General features: G+C 33.9%; 1 protein-coding gene across 8 annotated transcripts in view; it reads right to left on the reverse strand.

The window, feature by feature from the left end:
- msn (serine/threonine-protein kinase msn) overlaps positions 1-23,975 on the reverse strand; it is a 288,177-nt gene that overhangs the window by 54,563 nt on the left and 209,639 nt on the right. For 6 of the 8 annotated variants that reach the window (XM_069833247.1, XM_069833249.1, XM_069833248.1 and 3 more), the window contains one exon: positions 1,058-1,280. In XM_069833247.1, coding sequence (XP_069689348.1) covers positions 1,058-1,280 — 223 coding nt within the window. The remainder of the gene's footprint in view (positions 1-1,057; positions 1,281-23,975) is intronic. The other 2 variants (XM_069833250.1, XM_069833245.1) reach the window with 2 other exon arrangements.

Here is a 23,975-nt window from a genome sequence, read left to right on the forward strand (position 1 = left end):
TTATCCACTGTTTGTTCAAATTTCTGAGTTTGATTTTTTCTAGATGTTTTCTTACTTAATGTTGTTCCTATTTTTTGTATAATACTCTGTACAGGTTCTGTTTTCTTTTCTGGCTCGTGAATTAATGTTCCTCTTTTTGCCATGGTGTCCTCTATTTCACTGCTCATTAGACTGATCTGAGATGGAATTCATTACAGTGCCACTATCCCGCCTAATTTTTCTAGTGTTTGTATGATTTTTTTGTTTCTCCATGATTGATAGGTTTCTTGGAGTGTTACAATATAGTGAATTCAAGTGGTCACAATTCAGACAAATAACAAAATTGTGAAGAAATAGAAAATAGATAAGTTCTTCTTCTTTTTTCTCCTCCTCCTCCTTTTGCATTAATCCTGCAGCTTGTTGCATCCATTCATCAATGCTGTGTAAGTGTATATTTCCACCTCAATTTTGGGCGTCCTAAACTTTTCTTTCCGTTTGGTTTCCAATCTCTAATTCTGCTTTATTTACTTGGGATTACGAGATATTCGAAGAGGCACTAGTGCATATTGATTGCTTTAATTTATTCGTGAATCAATTATCAGCATAACAGTGAGAAGCTAAACATATATACTTAAGAGAAACAGTAGAAGTATGATCGTGAGAAAGATGTCAACTTGTTTCTACGAATTCTAGGTAAGTCACTGGAAAGATCCATGGCTAGAAGAGATTGGAAGGTGCGTCATGTGCTGCCAGTCAAGAAACAAGATCTTGCTATCTATGCTATGCTATGCCTACGCCATATTAATAGGATATGTGTTGAGTTGCATAAACAAGAAAAGGTGAAAACAGCAATGATTCAATCTGCATGTCCAAAAGTACAATGTTATTGATAAACTAACCAAGCAAATATATTGAATACTCCAATAAACGAAATAACTTACAAGTATTTAAGAAAGATAAACACATTCATATAACACATGTTTTCTGTTTCCCATTCATACTTTTACAACATACTAACGTGGATTACTATTGTAGAATGTCATACGACCACTGGAGGATTAAAAAGGTTTATACTCACCCCAGAGAGCAGCACAGAGGATCTCAGAATTGAACCTCTTCTTGTACTTGCGGATTTCTGGTGTGTCTGAGCCTACATCATGTGACGTGGGTGTGACATTTACATTTACATGTGATTCCCGGCGTGTAGGTCCCGATCCACCAGCACCAAACCCAAATGTGAGAAATGAGCGCTGTTTCTGTTGAAGGAGGTGAGGAGGTGACTTAGAAACAGCCTGGCGATACTGCAAACGAAATAATTATCCATCAAAAATCTCAAACTTATGTAAAGAACTTCATAACATACATAGCTTAAGTTGCTAATTTTTTTTCCTTCAATTACTGCAATCTATCTGATCAAAATGCGCTTTTGAAAATACTAGTTTTGCTATTATAATTAAGTTTCATTACATATGTGACAATGTTTCTGTTTTTGTTTTTACAGCAGTCAGTAAAATAAACACTTTTGCAGCTAGAAAATATGAAAGCTAAGATAAACTAATTTATCAGTTTAATAGATCATGCTTCTAAATTTTGGGCTGAAAATTGTGACATGCGTGATTTTCTGAAGGAAATACCTAAGTTATTACACAATATTACTGTATTAGATGTATTTTAAAGAGTCTTCACTGTGGCTCATGTGGAAACACCTATATACCTACGAATCCAAATAAACTCTTTTGATTCCTGAGAAAGAAATGGAGCTTTATTGCCCTGGCAATGTGATTGGCTGTATTTATTACTTGTGTTTATTCAATGCCAACTGATCATATTATGAGGAATTCCATTACTTGTGAATGTCTAACATTAGTTAATCAACACTCATGAGTGAGAATCGAATAGACCACAGGGTCCAATCCTTAAAGTAGATGATAATGTATTTTAGAATTAATCTGAATTTAATTTATATACGTACTGTAAAAGAAACTACTGAGGCAATTAGTCCTAATGGTAATCATATTACTGTCAAGTGCGGTGAGTTCGGACGGTTTTGAGACACTTTTTTATATAGTTTGTAAATAAAAAATGCAATAAATATAGAAATTACTTAAATTGTGGGGTATACGTCTAAGGAACATATTCCCTACTCACCCCAGCATTGGAGTGAGTTCGGACACTAAATAGTTACTTATTTATGTCTGAAGTTGTCCCATTGTGAGGTGAGTTAGGACACAATTTTTTTTTGTGCTGGGACAATAAGAATATATTGGACTATAAAACATAAGTATTGCAAATTAAAATGACATATAATTTGCATAAAAACATTCCCTTTATTCCTTTATAAACACAAACTTTATATGAAGATAAAATGTTCCCTAATATTAAAAATTTTGTCTCTAATAATCTTCACATAATCAGCTGTGAATAGATCACATAAATTCTTAACAAAAAAAATCGTAAAAGTTGATAAACAATAAAAACAGATTAAAGTGATGTTGATAACTAATTAAGAAAACTCTTTACACAATATCAAAACTGGAACAAACTATTCTCAATTGTTATTCTCTGTTTACAAATACGCACACTTTAGATGACTTTTTTTTTTAACAAATTTCCCTTTGTCATGTGTTGGAGTTTATAGAATTTTTGCAATTTGGTCTTTTGTTATGGTGTTCTCATCAGGCTCGTGTGGGAAAAGAGACACTGACTTACTATTTCCATACGGATGTAAAAATTTCACTTCCACATCCCTTGCTCCCACTTCAGTTATGACACCAACAAACTGTCTTGTAAGTTGTTTCTTTCCCTGCTGATAAGTATAATTAACAATATTACAAATGCTTCCAGTTCTAGCACAGCCCCCTCCTTTTCAACCATCATTCGACGACGAACATTTGAGGTTCCAGTTGCAGGGTAACAGGCATGTCAAGTTTGCTGCATTAAACTTTGTTTTCCAATGTTGATCTGGAAATTCCATACAGGTCAGATACCTTCCTATAGGATAATTTCCCCTCTTTTTCAAGCTTCTTCGGGTCATAATGACCTCTTTGCCTAAAATCCGGCTTACTTTTGTATTCACGTGGCATTGTCCGAACTCACCCCACACTGTTTTCTTAGTCACAAGTATGCTTACTACAAGGATACTGATAAACACTTAATAATGCAAACTGAACTGTGGCTTTCCAAACACTTTCAGAAACTGCAAAATGCACAACCAAAGCTTTTCTTATATATCCCTCAGTCTACAACTATGAAAGTATCCACATTGTAAAAATCCGAGCTATTACATCATAAAATTTAAAAGGCCCAAATTAAGTTTTCAAAACAAAACCTATCAGTGGAAACAGGAAGCACATGTCACTTGCAGCATCTGTTACTGTTCTGTTAAGTGCGGGAGTCATAAACTCACACTGTAGTGTGAACTGACTGTCATAAAAGAGAGAATAACAGTACTGTCCCAACTCACCAAACTCACCACTGCATCAGAACTCACCCCACTTGATGGTAAATCAAAACTTAAAAATGTATTTCTACTACAAATTAAGTATTATGCTTCGAAATAAGACTACATTTTTACAAGTATAATGATGTAATCTGAGTACTATGAAAAACTGTTTTATTTATTTATTTATTGTATTTCATAAACAAGGTTTAACTGAACTAAAATTCCGTCATTGAGTGTAAGGTTCTAATTTACTCAGGAAAAAAAAAAAAAAAAAAAAACATAAATGCTATGGAGTTTCAGTTCATTACATTCAAAATATGGTCATGAAGACATATATTTTTATATGTAAAGAAATCTGGGCAGCAGAACACAATAAATCATTAATGTCATCACTAAATGAAGGCTATATCCATTGTTTTAGATGTTTAGTATAACAGAAAATATTAAGAACTGATGGACACGTTATTAAATATCGAGAAGTCAGACAATAATATCTCTACTGATTCCTAGTTGTAGTATGCAAAAGCAGAACAATTTAATTCAATAAGATTGCAAAACCAAGTAGTACATATGTAGCATTTGATTACTGTTAGAGACAGTGAGAAAGAATGAGATTAAATATTGTAATCAGTAATCATGTTTACAAATTGAAACTATCAAATACTTACTTACTGGCTTTTAAGGAACCCGGAGGTTCATTGCCGCCCTCACATAAGCCCACCATTGGTTCCTATCCTGAGCAAGATTAATTCGGTCTCTATCATCATATCCCACCACCCTAAAATCCATTTTAATATTATCTTCCCATCTGCGTCTCGGCCCCCCCAAAGGTCTTTTTTTCCCCTCCGGCCTCCCAACTAACACTCTATATGCATTTCTGGATTCGCCCATACATGCCACATGTCCTGCCCATCTCAAACGTCTGGATTTAATGTTCCTAATTATGTCAGGTGAAGAATACAATGCGTGCAGTTCTGTGTTGTGTAACTTTCTCCATTCTCCTGTAACTTCATCTCTCTTAGCCCCAAATATTTTCCTAAGCACCTTATTCTCAATTACCCTTAAACTATGTTCCTCTCTCAAAGTGAGAGTCCAAGTTTCACAACCATAAAGAACAACTGGTAATATAACTGTTTTATAAATTCTAACTTTCAGATTCTTTGACGCAGACTGGATGATAAAAGCTTCTTAACCGAATAAAAACAGGCATTTCCCATATTTATTCTGTGTTTAATTTCCTTTCAAGTATCATTTATATTTGTTACTATTGCTCCCAGGTATTTAAATTTTTCCACCTCTTCAAAGGATAAATTTCCAATTTTTATATTTCCATTTCGTGAATCAGAATATTATTTCATATTAATTACCTTATAAGGCACATAGCAAAAATTTGAACATGTAAAGGCTGGTTCACAATAAACCGGAAACGAGAATCGGAACGAAAACGAAAACGGTAAAATTGTTAAAATGTATACATTTAAATGTGAGCATTCACAATTCACGAAAATCTTGCCGGAGCCCGAGATCGGGAACAGAGAGTTCGCCAAGTTTTAACTTTGGCGTTCACATTTTCGATCACAGCCCACTAAGATTCATTCTATTGCCATCTAAAAGCTATTTTGTCGTCGTATATTTTGTAGCAAGAAGACCGTGACATAACCTATGCATTATTTTGTTCTGTGCTGTGCATCATGGAGCAAGTTTTATTTGATGAGATTCTAATATTGAAATCCTCACGTTTACGATAAGCGGCGCACCTCGTATAAAGATGAGAAAATGGAGAATATGTGGCTTTCAACAGCTGCATCTTTGAACACAGATCGGAAGCAAATCATATTTTATTACTGTATTGGTTGTATTACACACTACATATTCACGCTTCAATTCAATAACTACTGTTGTGTTCATTATTGTTCTATTACAAATGTTTCTTCTCTAATTATTTTACGTTATGGTAACTTAAAATAGGTTGTGATAATAAAGATACATGGGCATATTTATAGTACCGTACCTAATGAAATGTTTCAGTTGAAATTTCGAAGTTGGTTAACCTGTGTTTATGTTGGCTGCTTTGCACTCATGAGAGAACGCCATTGGTCAATTATATACAAATAACATCAGAATCCGTAATATCGACTTTACATATCGTTATTGACATACATATCGATATGCATAGTCGTCTACATTCTCGGTTTATTGTGAATAAAAAATTTTCATATTCACGTCCTCTGCTTCTCGTTTTCATTCTGGTTCTCATTCCCGGTTTATTGTGATCCAGTCTTAACATGAATAAAAATTTAAAATTTTTTTTTTTTTTTTAAGTTTCCGTGGTTTTTCTTCTACAGACTAATCTTATTCTGTAAGTAACTGACTATACCAGTATTATGCCAATTCTCGTGTTTATATTAAACATGTTAACAGAACACCAACTCATAAAAATTATAAGACAATGAATCCTTTAAAAATAAGTATTTCATTACATCTCTTCAGTAAGTTGTCAGCTCAAGTATTTGTATTATTTTGTGTACAATTTTTCAATAATATCTCTAAATAAACCATGAACAGTAATAGTGATAGTGGTACTGGTAGTCGAAAATACTAGTAATTTAAATCAGGCCTGACAAATCATAAACAATTTACACAATTTAAATATTTTTAAAAAGTTTTCTAAAAAGGATGAAAAATGCAAGCTTGACTGTGTATTGTAGTGATATATAAATTGTATTGGAAAGTCATTGCTTTAATTCCAAATATGCTCATTCAATTTAAGAGAGCAGTGTATTATAATGATAAATGATTTATTGAAAGAATTTTAATTTCGTCCTTGAAATATACAGAAATTTGAACCGAAGAAATGTAACATTTTAAAATTCCTTTTCAGAACGAAAAGTTACATTTGTTTAGATAAAATTTCATCACATTTAAAGGACAAAACTAAAATTCTTTCAATCATTTGTGATCATAGTCGCGTTCTTGAAGATTGTCAAGCACCTTCTGTTATTCGCGTTGGATCTCCTCCATGGTGCCAAAACGGGGACTCTTTCACTTGAATTTCATCTTTGGAAACAAAAAAAAAGTCGTAGGGGGCCAAATCTGGTGAATACAGGGGTGAGGAATGACGACCACCTTGTTAAAGGGTACAAAAGTGGCGTGTTTTGCGAGAGATCTGTGAGTTGGCACATTGTCATCATGGAGCATCCATTTGGATGTGGACGTGAGGATCATTTGAATTTCTCCAAATGACATGTTGACAATGTCAGCAATTTCTCTGATAGTGATGCATCGATCATCATGCATAATCTGTCGAATTTGTTAGACATTTTCGGCAGTGTTGCACATGTGTGGTCAACCTAGCCTCTCGTCGTCTCAGCGATGTTCTGCCATTTCTGAAATGCGAATACCACTCAAAACTTCTCGCCCAACTCACTGCTTCATTCCCGTAGCAGGCTGCTTCAACATTCCATGGGTTTTGGTTGCCGATTTCCCGATATGTTGACTCTCTGCTCCAGTTTCGAGTCTATCATGATTTTGCAAATGCGCGGATGCACATGCTAACAAAACTTTGTGTAACAGAGGCCTCAATGAAGATAGTGCTTTGAAACTTTGGTGTCGTGTCTCTTCAAGGTCATCTAGCGTCAATGCTGCACGCACATGTCAATCACATGATCCCTTCGCCCACAACAGACAGTCTCGAAATTTAATGATCATACCTCGTATTTTGAAGAAAACCAAAGCTCATATGAGTTGTAGAAAAATTGATAAATGAATAATGATTACTAATTTTATGCAATGAATTGTGATTTTCAATATATGTCAAAATAACAAGAGACAAAAATCATGATACAATTGTCAATGCATAAAATGAATCGACTACCAAGTTTATTTACACATCAACTTCTCCACTGTAAACTAGTTTCAAGATATCAAACATAACACACTTCTAGTAACGTGGTACATGCAACTTCTAAAAGCACAACAAATTCCTTGTCATTAAAAATTAATTTATAACAGTTCTCATAATATTTATTAAATGAAAAAGACTACAGACATTTCAGGTTTTATAGTTATTTAATTTAACCTGTGAATTGTTACTACAGGTCATGCACCATTGATAACTACGAATATCTTGGAGTAACAGAATTTATTTAGTTGGATAAACAATATATTTATTCAACGAAAGATCTCTTCAAGGCTTATCTGAAAAAACCCTGAAATGAATTGCAGAATGTATTCAAATAATTCTCTAGTACAGTGTCAAAGTCAAGAATGAGCAATACATTAACTATTTAATAACAGTAGATTTTTGTGACTTGACTTTCAAAGTTCAAAGTATGACTTTACCGTAAAATGAGATATGTTACATAAAAGTTAACATTTTACAAATATTTTGAAAGTTCTGCTAACATCTCACTTAATAAATTCGACCCAGAACATATACATGGACATTAAAAATGTTATTAATTCTAAGGAGAATAACAAGGTTGGTCTTTCAAAATATATTTACGAAGTCTTCGAAAAAGTATATGTGACCAGTAAAACAGTGAAAATATACAATTCTGTAAGTATAAGATTCTAGTCTATAATAAACATGCATTAAGCATGCACCATAACGACAAGATATGTTAAAAATTAAATAATTACGTGCTCTATAATAAGGATATATAGATATAGGAAGCTCTTTTTAATTTGATAATGTTCACTGACAGAAGCCTATAGTGACTAGATTCTGTGACATATTATTTAAAGATTTGATCATATCTCTCACTGAATAACACATTTAATATTGCTTATATAATACAATATTGGAAAATTCATACATCTTCAACACATGAAATTAATGGGAAGAATGAGTTTAATGCAACAATAAGAAATAAAAAAGAACAAAACAAATTTAATCTGTTGTGCGACACACTATGGAAAGTATGGAAAGCCAAGACATACCATCAAATTGCTGGCCTCACATACAAATGCCTCAGCAGAGGTGAGTATGGAGATAACATGTGGTTAGCACAATGATCCTTCCAGTCATAAACTTGGCTTGTAAAACTAAATTTCACTACTCACTGTAGTTCTTCAATTCATCAATGATGCTGGATGGGAACCGGTCCCATATACTAACCAATATTTTATGAGAAAATTTTTTCCCCTCATGAAAACTCAAACCGTACAGCTATGGCTGATATTCAAGGGTTGAATTTTCCATTTAATACTTCAATGAAGAAGATAGACGAAAAACTGAATAAACAAAAAATAGAAGATATAATATGGAGTGTACCAACAATATAGAGATATGTTCATAAATTTACTATTTAACATTCAACTTCCAACATATTTAGGACTTGTACAAGACGGAAGAATATATATTTAACTGTGGTTGAGAAAAGCTATTGTCAACCTTCACTCACTATTACACCTGTATTTCCTCTTTGGAGGAAAAGAACAAATCGTTGCTGTGCCTCCAATATCCACTATGTGCTTTTAAAAAGATTTTTCAGGAGAGGAGAGGGGGGGAAATCAAATCACTTTTAATATCCTTGAGTTTCAAAGCTACTCCTGATATAATTTCAATCATTACATGAAAAATGATGAAATTATACCGAAAATAGCTTTGAAAATCAACGGAATTAAAAGTAATGTTTTTTCCTTTCTCCTGAAAAAATCTGTTTAAATACAGTGACGAAATATTATGTTAAAGCACATAAATACAAACATTAGGACTATAATTATTTGTTTATTTAATATTCAAGACACTTGGTACAAAGTCTTTCATCTAAAGACTATAATTAATAATGTACTAATCATTAAAATATTACCTTGAAAATACCAAACCCTTTTTTACATGGATTTCCATTGCTGAGCAGAATGAACTTAGAGTATGTTTAATCAATGATTTGATAAGGATCCAAATTCTGTGATTGTAAAACTACATTCAAAATTCAAGCTTAAATATAAATTAGCCAATTTTATTTGTTTTATTTCAATGTACCTAAGTACATATGATATTTCCATGCGCCGGAGGGAATTTTTCTCCGTTCCATTACTCTTTCATCGTACAATTTTATTTGGCTCTCAAATGTACTGTTGGTTGATAGAATAGATTGTGTGTTGTTGTTGTTGTTGCAGAGTTTTGTTTACATTCTGTATCATGGAGTTCGAGTGCTCATTCTGATTTAGGTTTTGTATGCTGCAAAATACGATGTTATGTTTATCTTGTGCTTTGAGTCAATTCTCAGTCTTCACTCCCGTCTGTGATTGAATAAATTATTCACTTTTGTGCAGTGTACTGTGCACTCACGGAACGTCCATCGAAGCACAAGTGGGAATAAAGTTATAGTTCTGGCAGGCAGAACCTATGTCTGCCTCGTTTTGAAATGATTTCTGAACTGGAAGATTCTATTTCAGAATTTGTGAAAATTTAAAGATGTCCACAACAAATTTTGCAGGACCCTAATTGAGTTGCACATCTTGCTTTTTGTGTTTGTATAACTGGTCACCTCAATACTCTACATGTGAGCATACAGGGTAAAAATCTAATAACAGACATAACAGGCAAAATTAATACTTCCGAAAAGAAGCTTCTCTGAGAATGCAAGCTTTGAAAAAAAAAAAAAAAAAATACTGCAAACTTCTCGGATTTAGGTAAGTAAACGTAATTTATTCATATTTAATACATTCTGATGTCTGAGCAGTGGAGGAGCTATATGGTTTCAAGGATACATAGCAGCAATACATACCATTTGTGAAGAGTTCAGCGAACACTTTCAGATAAACTTCACATTCATTATTATTATTATTATTATTATTATTATTATTATTATTATTATTATTATAATTTTAACTTATTATCGACAGTTCTATTATCTAAAAAATATAATTATATTTTCTAATCCTGAAACTTTTCTTTCAGGACATCGCCAGACTACACCCCATGTTTGATGTCTTTGTGAGGCCATTTTCTCTAAATGTGAAAGAAACTCCAGAAGCAATTTATCAGAACTCCTGGAGTTACAGTTCAATACTTGGCAATGAACATATCTGACAGCAGGCAAAGTATTTTTCATGTTCGGTTTCACTTATGTATCTGAAAGGTTTTCTCTATGTTTAAAAATACGAAGCAAGACTTCGATTGGGTCTGGCAGACGCAAATCTGAAATGTATTTTAAGGCTCTCCATCAGTCGAAAAAATTTTAAATCACGGTTTATTTAACGATGCTCGCAACTGCCGAGGCCATCGACCTGGGCTGGGACAGAACCTGCAATCTCAAGCACAGAAGGCCAGCGCTATACCGACTATGCTACCCAGGCCGACCCATCAGTCAAAGAATTGCCCCTAATATTACTAGCATTATTTCAAGATTACAAAAACGCGAATAAAAAAAAATTGCTGCCTTGTACAGTTTTGTTATTCAAAATGTGCCATACGCAAAATAAATCTACAATCCCATGAGTATCGCGTACCCACTGAGGCAGTGCAGAGTGTAGAGTGAGACAGACAGAGACAGATAGGATGGTAATAAGTGCTGTTGGGCAGTGCTTTCCCAGCAAAGCAGATTTGCACAGTGCACTGTGTCCTCCATGGTGCCAAGGCATTTCGAGCAGCCCTGTTCTAAATGTAAATTATAAGCATGTGTATTATGAATAACCATTTAATAGAATGGTTCCTAGCTGTAACTTTCTATTGTGAAACAAAATTTAAATATATTTTATGAATAACAATGGAGAGTATAATATCAACATTGTATGCATTGCTTTAATGTGTAAAGTTGAAAGAAAAATTGAACCGTGTAGATGCATCTTAAGTGTTTCAAATGAACTATCATTACTCTTGGAGTAAAATTTGTGAGAATTTCGATAATTAGCATGCTTAGCTTTTTAGATGAATTTCATGGCACTGAATATCAAGAAAATACATACATTAGGGAGGAAAAAGACTATTCAGATAGTCTATATAGACACAGCCATGTTTAAGGGGAACTTCTTTTTATCAGGGATGTTAAACTTAAGTATTTCATGAAAATCTTGGAACAGATTTTTGTAGTATAACAATATTTATTTTCCTGCATGAGAAAATTTGGTTTACAAATTCTATACTGATCTAAACTAACCATCCAGCTTGAATTTTCACACAATGTTTCATAATAGGTCGCATGAAAAGGTCAGATAATTAGAACAGAACTACAGTGAAAAACATAATCCTGTTTTGCTCATTTAATTACAAACTGCTTTGAAAAGAAATTATAAAAGTAAAACCAACTTCTCATAATTAATAACTTAACCAAGCATGAGTTGTATACAGTTCGAATGAAGTGTTTTTGACTTCATTTGTTTGAATTAGGGGCTATCCTTACTTTCCTATTCCCAGGTGGTGGCACCATTAGTCAAGCAAACACAGAGGGAAATGAGACTTTCTTCTGCGACAGGCTGTCAGAAAAAAAGACAGTTGAATGGAGAGGACAGTCAGTTACAGGGGAAGGACCATGCTTGAGGTGAGCAGGGAGTGGGAAATGAATTGTCCTAACTCGGTGAATGGGATGGATTCAACTACTAGGTGTTTGTTTGTCTATCCATTTGAGATTATATGTTATATATGAGATAGGTTATATTATTTTGATTTTAGAGTATGACTAATTGTTCGTTTATACTATGTTAACTCCAGAATAAGATTAATTGTTCATTATACTATATTAACTTCTGAAAATGATTGTCCCCTCTTTTTTAGAAGCTAGGATGACCTTGAAGTTGTAGGGGAGGTGGGCTTGTGTGTAGTCTATGAAACCAGAAGCTGTACTGGCACAGATACTAATACCAGGTGAGATACCATGATGGAGATACCAAAGAAATGGCTTATCATCTAAAAATCCAACCCAAAGGGACTTCCAGCTGGAGAACCTCAGTGTGACTCCCAGTAGAAGCACCACTATTACATGGGCTCTGGTCTACTGAAGTCAAAGTGTAAATGCATCATGCAGAGGACTTGGCGTAGTAAAACAAGTGCTGCAAATGATCTCCATAGGGCACCAAGCAAAACCTTGTATTATTTAGCCTTTCCAATACAAATGGGCCTCTCTCTATGTTGGGTGACTTTTATTTCCCCGGTACTCATGAAACTCCAATGGACGACACGCAAGTATCTAAAGAAAAAACAAATACTGGTGAAAGGGACTCTCCAGTTGAGAGAAACCTATCATCTAACAAGGAAATGGACATCACTGCCTCTTCTATAAACCAGCTGCAACCGAGCACTAAGAAGTTATCAGGGGCAGCTAGAAGAAAATTACAAAGGACTAGGAGTAAGGAAAAAGAAACTAGGTGCACCACGCAACCAGATCCCTCTACTCACCCTTGTGGGGGTGTGACTCAAGCTGGGCCAGGGACTTCCAAAAGAACTAGGACCATTACAGACACACTACTTTCTGCTAAGGCTAAACCTGTTACAGACACAGGGACACTGAACCTGGAGTCTCTTATGGGGTCTCTTATCCTGAGGACAAGCTTCTTGATGACATCAAGCATGTTCAAGTGGCGATACTGAGGAGACAGCCGAATCTCTACTTCTTCTCAGGACAATTTCACTTCAATATGAAGTCCTGATCTACTACGATGGTTGATATTGTTATTCCACTGCACCATTTTAATTTCCCTAAATCCAAACCATCTTGGCAAAGTAGCTGTCTCCAATAGCATGGGAGAAACTACTGTCTGCGTATTTCAAGCAACAGCTTAATAACAATAATGGTGGTGTGATGATAGTGGTAATATTAACAACAATAACAATTTATTCACTGCATTATGCACATAAGGGTATTCTATGGCACCTCCAACTCAAGAATAAAATAAACTATAAAACCTACTAAAGATGATACAAAATAGGCTAATCAATAAAAAGAAAGCAATCCACATATTCTGTGAATTAAATTTAGAAAAAAGAGAAAGAAAAGAAACCTTCTCCAAAATAATTCACGAAAGCATAAAAAACCACGTACAGTACCAAAAAATGTGACGAGTGCAACAAAAATAAGTGTTCACATTTCTAAACCACCACTGTTTGAAAGTACACACATCAGTGATCAACCGTACACAATAAACCACAAAAAGCAACACACAACTTACTTTGCATGACGGTGTTACTTACATACTGTGAAATGCAATTTTAGAACATTAAACAAGAAAGTTATTCATAAATAAATGTTTTTCTAATATACGACATATTTAATAATAATAATAATAACCTGAATCTGGTCAGAAAATAGGGGGCAGATACCATTAAACAGAAACAAAAAGTAAAACAAAGTGGTTTATTGTATGTAAACATTACTTATAACCATTATTTATTTCTAAGTAATCACCACATCAAATTATAAATTAGCTAGTGTGGTACGAGTTCACAATATGCTATGAGTCAGGTTGAGTGTGTACGATGGGTGGTGGAACAAGTCCCACTTGAAATGCTGAAGCAGCTTAAAAATGTGTATTGTTGTGTGAGGGCATGCATTATCATGCACCGGGACAATATGAGAAGTTTGAGAGTCTTTCATTTTCAATTGTCTACAGTAAGCTTCAGTATTAATTGTGGTTCCTTGGTTCGAGAAATCAACCAGCAACGGCAGCAACACACTTCTTCTAGGACACCCCCACCCACATACACAAAGAAAGGAGCCTTTTGGTCGCAAATGACTGAATTCTTTATTGATTTATGAATCTATGTGTATCAACTTCATCAATTATTGCTTGGTTTCTATATCTGTGCATGAAATTTACATCTCACCATCAATATCTATAATCATCAACGTTTTAGGCCCTGATCTTGCACATATTTTATGGTATTAGAGTCTGTTACAGTTTCATACAGTACTGTAGTTTAAATTTATGGGAAATGTGTTGGTTGGTTGGCTTCTAATGTGGAATCACGTCTAGCAATAAAACCATTAGCAATCTAGCTTTCCAATATTTGCATATGATATTTTTTTCTGCTGTGAAGGCTCTACAAGATTTATGTATGGGAAATGTGTTATCAATGAAGAGTATACACGGATTTTATTTTTCGTCAAAAACTGTCTCTTTTAGAGAGACATGTGATAATCTCACAGTTATAATACTGGGAGAAGGAAAGAGAGGGTAGGAAAATAGAGAGGAAGAAAGAGGGCTCTAAGAGAACATCATGAGATAAGATAAGTACTTTTGCTATGTAATGGATACTATATCAGTATTTTCCTGCACAGCTTTGAAATAAATCTTATTAGCATTGCTGTCCTTCAAAATAAATTCTGACTTTTGGGTAATGTAACTGTCATCAATGATTATAATGTAACACAAGAGTATTTAATACAACTTGATTCTGGTATTCCCTAAAATTTGTAGCATGCAGTAACATTACACTGCATTATGTTAGTACAGTTACGTGAGTGCACGTATTCAGTGGCAACTTCTGTCGCTATATGTAGAAATAAAATTAAGTTATTGTGTATGATTTCAATGATTGGTACATAACAGAATTAATGATCCAAAACTTATATTCTATTCCATGCATGTCAGTGATAGTTATAATTGTGTCATCACTCCTCTTGCTAGTATATCCCACTCCACTACGGCCATAGAGTCGTAATGATAGTGTAAACATAAGACAGTAGTTATCTGCTAACTTATCAGTGATAGACAGCCCTTAACATTTTCACCAAGACAGGAAATAAAAAAAATATATAGTCCCACCATCGGATCTGTGCCCCCGTTAGATATGCGAACTGAACCTTTTCAGCCTCGGCAATTTATTTCTCTCCCTGTATTCCTATTTCTCTCTTTTCTACCCCTCTCTCTTTCTCTCCCCCACTACTCACAATTTTGAGCCTTCTTGCGGGACAGTTTAATTGAACTTGCAGTCCAGTGTTGTCAACTCAACATGAATACTGTAGCACTGAGTGGTGAAAGAAATATTATTCAGCAAGTAATAGCATTTTGCGATGAAGAGAAACAAACAGGTCAATATTTTTTCCTATAAATCAAGCAACGAAAAGAGCAGCTGCGATCACATGTGAGGCTTCTTTTATTTCAATTGATTACGTATTAAAATTACTTACTTAACTAATACTAATATGATACAACTTTTTTATGTAATTTATATAAGCAGATCAGAGCGCCTAATAAAGAAAATGAGGAGAGAGGGAGTCTGTGCAGGAGATGAAAAGCTAGAGTCACCAGGGAAGAACAGACCAAGGGAACCTTTAATTCTTGTAGATGATATGGACAGATGTATTTTAAGAAGAAAGATACAAGAATTTTATACGATGCAGAAAGAAGTTCCGACATTGGAGAAATATTGAAGGTTGCAAGAGAAGCAATAAATTTCCAAGGAGGGAGAGAAACGCTACGGAAAGTGATTCGAGACATGGGATTTAGATTTAAAAACTGTAGAAATACAAGATGTATTTTGATTGAAAGAAATTATATTGTAGCATGGAGGGCCAGTTATTTAAGAAAAATTGCGAAATTTCGCAGAGAAGGAAATTAGATTGTGTATTTAGACGAAACATGGATACATCCACATTATACTGTTAAAAAATGCTGGCAAAGCGATAATGTTTCTGATGTAATTTCAATTAAACCAATAAATATCCACTGTAATAATATAATTATCTGCAAACAATCGTAAGTCAATCAGCATCATTAGACCTACTTAAATTAAATTATGAATAAGTAATAATTAACCTTACATTATTATAAGCAATATTCAAGAGACATGACACTGTTTGGCGGAAGTTTGGCAACATCCCTATTCGGCAAGGTTCATGGCCTGCTGTCTGACATAGTGGGAGAGAAGCGGGTGGAATGGGGTGAATAGAGGCGTTAACTTTTCCAAGAACGACGACAGCGCTGAAGGGGCACAGATTCGATGGTGCGACAATATATTGTTCATGTGTAAGGAAAAATCATTATTTAATTTGTGAATTTTCATGTCAGTAAAATATGTATACTTCTAACAAGCAAACATTCTCATGAGGTCAGATAAAAAAAGTTAATGTTTTTTCTTCCACCATGCTAATAATGTCAAATCAAGTGCTTATACAAATTTTGACAACTCAAGAAACAATTATGAGGGCAGCCGAGAAAGTCAGTTTCCTTGGGGCCATTTATAGAAAGAAAACACAATTTCATGGAAAAATTTATTGAAACAGATACAGCAATTTCTGAGCTATTTTCAACATATTCCCCACCGGAATTGAGAGATTTGTCATACCGTGAGATCAACTTTGTATCCCTGTGTCGTAGAAGTCTGCCACCTGGGATCAGAATCAGTGTGTGAAAGCAGTCTGTACCTCTCTGTTGATCCCACAATATGACAAATATCTTAATTCTGGTGGGGAATATGTTGAAAAATAGCTCAACAATTGCTGTATCTGTTCCATTAAATCCTTTCATGAACTTGTGTTTTTTTTCCTGTAAATGGTCCCAGGGAAACTTACTTTCTCAACGGTCCTCATTCGAGTAGCCAAAATTTGTATAAGCACTTGTTTTTACATTATTAACATGGTGGAAGAAAAAAATAACTTTTTTTCTGCCTCCATGAGAATGTTTGCTTGTAAGACAAAACTTCTAAAAAAGAAGTATGAAAAAGAAGTTCTATCAAGTATACATAATAATTCATTATAATGTACATACTACTCGTATTACATGCAACAGGTTTTAGACAAATATTAGTAAGGGACAACTTTTGGTTAACATAATTTTTTATCTTAAATTTTTAGTCAAATAATTTGGAAATAAAACTGCACAGACTGTTGAAAATTCTCTTGAAAAGGTAGCCCATGCCAGCTACTGCATTTCTGATAAAATGGCGGAAATATTTCGTAGTTTTTCTCAGGAACACTTTATTAAAGAATGTCTGGTAATGGTTGCCGAAAATGTTCGCCCACTTTCATATCAATATGATTATCACGCAACAAAGCTGTCAATAGAATTACTCATATAATATGAGATACTGAGAGCCCATCAATAGACATTTGGGCGAGGGGGAGGAAAGAAAAAACGGGATCAGTTTTCACTGGTCTTTATGAGTGTGTTAATGACAAAGATCATGTCTGTTTTCATCAGATGTTGACTCTGAATTGAATATTGTGGAGAAATTTTTGCATTAAGCACCTCTGCATGCTACCACTCGTGGTAAAAATATTTTTAAATGGTTGTGCAAGTTGTAGGGACATTTTAAGTTATCATGTTAGTAATAGTAACAAGTAATCCGTAGCGCAACAGCCCATGAAGGCCAAGGCCGACTGTTAGTCTCACATCTACATGTCTCAGCAGAGGTGAACGATCACCAAACCAGAAAGGGGGTAATGTGTGGTCAATACAATGATCTCTATCTCCCAATCCAGCTGTTATAGCTGGTGGCGTAAGATAAGTTGTCATGGCAAAAATTGTTTAAGTTGCGACCTGCTATGATGGTGTCAAAAATGGTTCTGTTGGTATTTTTAAAATTTTAAAATTTCTTGCTGATAGATTTCCAATTTCAGAGAGCAATTACTGTATAATTCATAGGGATGGTAATCTAGAACAGCTAATGACAAATGCTAAGAAAACTGTAAATCTAGAAAATATTGAGTCATTTTTTTCAAAATTCGACACGAGATTGGAGAATTTCTATGATAATAATAAAAAAAGGTTGGTAATGTTATTACTTACTTACTTACAAATGGCTTTTAAGAAACCCGCAGGTTCATTGCTGCCCTCACATAAGCCTGCCATCGATCCCTATCCTGTGCAAGATTAATCCAGTTTCTATCATCATATCCCACCTCCCTCAAATCCATTTTAATATTATCCTCCCATCTACGTCTCAGCCTCCCCAAAGGTCTTTTTCCCTCCAGCCTCCCAACTAACACTCTATATGTATTTCTGGATTCGCCCATATATGCTACATGCCCTGTCCATCTCAAACTTATGGATTTAATGTTCCTAATTATATCAGGCGAAGAATAAAATGCATACAGTTCTGCATTGTGTAACTTTTTCCATTCTCCTGTAACTTCATCCCTTTTAGCCCCAAATATTTTCCTAAGAACCTTATTCTCAAACACCCTTAATCTCTGTTCCTCTCTCAAAGTGAGAGTCCAAGTTTCACAACCATACAGAACAACCGGTAATATAACTGTTTTATAAATTCTAACTTTCAGATTTTTTGACAGCAGACTAGATGACAATAGCTTCTCATTATTGTTATTATAGTAGAGTAATTTCTTTTTCTTTACTTTTAAGGAGGCATCCTAAAAATTTTGTGTGTAATAGATAAATTTACTTGTGTATCTCACTTTTCAGAATATAGTAATACCAAAATCAGCTAACACTGGCACAGAAGAACAGAAAATTCTACTCAACAAGTGAATTCTATCATTACAAACCGAAGTAGGAGGAGTTTATGTGGCCATATGATACAACGGGTTGATTTGGAGTGAAGTAACGTAACTAGCTTCTTCACATATTCTCCTTCACTGACAAAGCTGCTCTATTCTGATGAAGTGGAATATCTGAATAATCGCAATGATTAGAACAATAGAATGCAGAAACTGCATTTCATGTAAGAACTTACACTACATAACTTGGACATAGGGATGTAGTGTGTGATTAATGTGTATGAACCATCTGATATACCGGCACAATTTAGGAGTGGGGACTCCATTGTTTGTTGATATACTAATATCACTATTAAAATAATTACAGTCCACCGCTATAGAGTAACAGCACGTCTGACTGTGAAATGAGAGGACCTGGGTTCAAATCCTGTTTGGAACAAGTTACCTGGTTGAGGTTTTTTCTGGGATTTCCCTCAACCCATTAAGAGCAAATGCTGGGTAACTTTCGGCTTTGGATCATGAACTCATCTCACTCAGACGCTAGATAACTATAGCAGTTGATAAAGTATTGCAAAATAACCAGTTAAAAAAATAATAATAAGATCGTATTCCGGCCACTGTCGAATTTATATCAGATAAATAGTATAAAATAATACGATTAATGCTTCATGAACAGACAGTGAATCTGAAGGATATGTTAATGGCATATTGATTCTGCTCTTGAATTAATTGACAGAAGAAGAGAAAAAACTTAAGAATATGTCATGCAGAACAATACAACTGCAATACTTTGACCACTGTACTCATTCTTTTAAACATCATTATACTTGTTTCAGTGAAAAATAAAAATTTTAATTTGATATTTGAGCCAATATCGAACATTTCAGTTGATGAACAATTGCTCCATCACCTTATAAGTAACCCATAGCCTCCATTCACCAGCAGCAATACTTACATAAATGGAAGCTTCATAAGCCCCATGTAATTACTGTCATATAGTTAGTGAAGCCATTATATCTATATATTGATATACATACAAATCTGTTGCATATGAAGTTAAAGCTTAAGTTCAAAGCGTATTTCCTTATGAAAATTAAGAGGAAGAAGTTATTGCACTGAACTATTTTCATTTCATCATGTTTATTATCAGCTAGAAGGTAATATGTGCATACTTACATATAATTAGTATGCTCTTGGTTCCATTTTTCCCCCCGCCCGTTAGTGGGTTTTTGCACCAGAGAAGAGACAATTAAAAAGTTATTAGTGTTTGCAAAACAAAAAGTGCTGTTACATGTAATTTTACACATTATTTTACATAACCTCTCAAGGTGTAAGGTGGAAGGAAAAGATGCTGCAATTTAATCATTCCTGGAACATACAATGTATGGATTCAAGAAATCAAACTGCAGAGAATTACAAGTTCATATGCTGGTAACAGAATCCTCAATCCTATATTCCGACTAAAACACTTCCTAGAACAGTATAGAAACTTAACTTAGTACCAATTGCTGACCATATATACATATAAATATTCCATTTGTCTGTTCGCAAATTCAAAATTAAAGACAACATAATACAATTTACAGTGAGACATATTCTTTTCACTGTAAGAGATTGTTTTGTCATAATACTTTTAGCAAGCTGGAACGAAATGTTTTCATGTTCTACTACACAATGAAACTAACACGGATCTTCCACTTGAAAGGTGTTATATGGTATTCATTTACAATGTGAGAAACCTTGTATACTTTTCATATTTTTGGAAATGGAGCAGAAAAAAATTCTTAAATAACAATGTTAAGTCATCAATACTTCTCTATTATTAATCAATCCACAGTTCTTTTCCGCACCACGTAATTTAATAATGCTGCTTCAAGTACAACTGTCACTCATTGTGGAACTGAAAATGATGATAACATTTTAGATTATAGTGATTATTCTAAAATTTATCTCGAGTCAACAAAATTACATCCAGTTTTATTATTTTTATCTTCATAAGCTTCCTCAAATTTCGAGGTTACCTGTAGACGAAGTATACCAGATAATGCAAATAATTAAGATAATACCTTAAATATAATGTTAAATTCAGTAACTTTTAAAATTTACAATTCACTTCAGATCATATAACCTATTAGGTTGTTCTATGGACTATGGAACGTAGTTCTCAGAAAATATTCATGAAGAGATACAGCAATACATTAACAGCTAACTTCAAATTGTAGCAAAAATGTTATGACGGAATGTTGCATGAATCTCCAATAACACATTGAAAATTGTTAACGAATTGAGTATGACAATGAATTTTATTTAACACGACAATTATTTAAAACAGATTCTATTACCAACAAGCTAAAATATAATCTCCACAATTTGATTTCTTACATACAAGAATTGAAACAAATGAGCTTCCAGCAATAAGCTTGCAAGACATTACAATTTGTAAATGTGTACATGCTATAAAATAACAAATTTAGTTCATGTTTATAAATTCACTCAAACTGATATTTGTAGGAGTAATTACTTAAACGTGTTTTGTAAAATACTTTTCAGAAATGCTTCTCAACATATGAATTACCACAGTCCATGATAATAAAATAATTTGCATCATTAATTGTTTACTCATGAAATGGAAATTATTAAAACTGGTGAACTTCAAACAATTATGTGATTTGAATGTATGATTATGCTAAAAGCACATTTTACTAAATATACAGTGTATCACTTGAAATCATGAAAAGGGTTTTCCTCCTCCTTCGAGCTTTTACTTCTACCTCCATTTAATTTGTATTCTGAATTGAAACTAATGTGTAATTGGTATTTCTGGTCTAATCTATTCTTCATCCTTTCTACTTACAAAAAAAGGGGAAATATCTCTTTCAAAATACATGTAGTGAAATCATTAATAGTCCATCTATATTCGAAACTATTTTTCACTTCATTATACTGTCTTCCAAAAAGTGTAATGGTTCAGAAAAAAGAATTTCTATAAACCTCTCTTAAGGAGAAAATATTCCAAATATGAATTACAAGGTGAGTTCCAGTTAATGTTCGGACTAGTGTTTCTGTCAGCCCACCAGCGACATGTCCCTCTCCCCTGCTTAGGGTGACCAGATCAAAATGTTCAAAAGTAGGACATTTGAGGGGAAAAAAAACAGCACATTTTGAAAAAAAAAAGCCTGACAACACATTAAATTCCTTTTCATTCACTGAAAACAATAAAAACAATAGGCAAACACAATACCAAAGCTATCCATTGTTATTAATCTTACAATTTCATTGTTCATACTTCTATGAAGAGAAAATCTCCTTCAGTAGCTTTTGGGATTTCAATAAATAGGTATGAAATTCTTTACATGTAAAATGCTTCAAATTATATTGTACTGTTACAATACCCTTTACTGCTTCTACTGATAGTCTGTTCCTTTCATCTGAACATTGGGTGTGATTAGTGAAAATATCCTTTCAACATTGGCATTATGTGTAATTATTGAAGAAAAAAAAAAGAATTGACATATATACAGCAACGTTTGGAAACACGTAACATTCATAACCTACTCAAAAATGAACTACACTGAAAATCTATTGTGTCCAAGAAAAATGCTTCATCTTGCTTCAAAACAAATTCTTTTTGAGCACAGAATTCATAAAATATATAACAACAGAAAAACATACTTCTGACCTCAGATTTTATTTTATACAGTGTATTTCAATATTTGGTACATTATGTTGTTGAAAGGCAGAAAGCCGGACATTTTGGTTTTAACATAAAAAACCAGCTGGATGCTCACAAAATACTAAAAAAGCAAGACATATCCGACGAAATCAGGACATCTGGTCACCCTACCCCTGCTACTGCTGCTGTTTGCATCTGTGAACTCAAAGCACTTCACCAGACTAAAACTTGATGTAAAACTTACATACTACGTACTATATTAATAACATTCAGTACTCACCCTCTTCACAGTAATCATTAAACCGAATCACTGAATTTAGTATGTTTTCCTACATGAAACTGGGCAGCTAAGAAGTTTATGTCTAAAGATTTCCTTCATTCAGCCACACAATTTCTTCTTTCATATGCATGTTTTCAAAATGTGTACATGTTCTCGCACTGAACATGTAACCATTGCAAACATAACATAAGAAAATAAACTGCACTTATGATTAGCATTACCAAGTCGTTCAATTTCAAAGTATTAAAATGAAGGCAAATGTTTAATATGCTACATGTTTTGATACCTAATTATTTCTAAATTATTATAATCTGAGCACACATGTATGAGAGCTACAAGAATTAACTTTGCTGTTCAGTCAAATTTCAGCCACTCATATTCTAATAAAGGGTAACTTCATTTAAACAGCCCATGTATATTTCTCTGTTCATTTGATTTTCTTCAAAATACACTATCAGTAATTTTTAGCAAGTACAAATGAAATGCTATGAAACTGAAATGATGGAAAGTTGTACCTCACTATAGATAGTCCTTTCGCTGATTTCACAACAAGGCGATTCCTCTTCTTAGAACACTGCATTTAAATTAAAGAAAGAGCAAATGGCAAGCATGGCAAAGAACTTGTGATTCTCGTCTGAACCATTCACTGTATTTACTAGATTTTAATATGCACCCCACGAGAAAACACGAACCTACAGTGGCAGTTTCCATCAGTGGCTTTCCATCATATCTATTAGCATAAATTGAGCATTAATTTGAATTTGTTCGAGTTTAAGTGTTTGTATGAGAATATAATACACTATCGAATATAGTCACACCCCAGTTTCCAAGATGACCCTTTGCCAAAAAAAATGGTGCGTATTATAAACGTGTAAATACGATACATAGGCAAATTGAGGTAACAAACAGAACCTTGTGTGAATAATGTGCGAACTGATCAGTAAAGTGGTAAGAATAAGAATATGGAAGTTAAATGGGCTCTATACTTCAAATCTTAAAAAAATGTAGTATCATTCTGAGCTTCTGACTCATGACTAAAAAAAGATGCTAGGTATGTCGAGAATTTTAGCTTCCATTGTTTAAAAGCCAAACATTTTAAAAATTACACCCACGGATCCAATTTCCAGATATCTGCAATGACAGGGCAGACATATTTGGAAAAATGAAGAAGTGTAGTACATGTATTTATGATTAGCTGATTTACTGCATGCTTTTACTGCCAGTTTTCAAGGACAAACTGACACAACTAACACAGAGCGATGA

Source organism: Periplaneta americana, chromosome 8, assembly GCF_040183065.1.
Source record: "Periplaneta americana isolate PAMFEO1 chromosome 8, P.americana_PAMFEO1_priV1, whole genome shotgun sequence".
NCBI lineage: Eukaryota > Metazoa > Arthropoda > Insecta > Blattodea > Blattidae > Periplaneta > Periplaneta americana.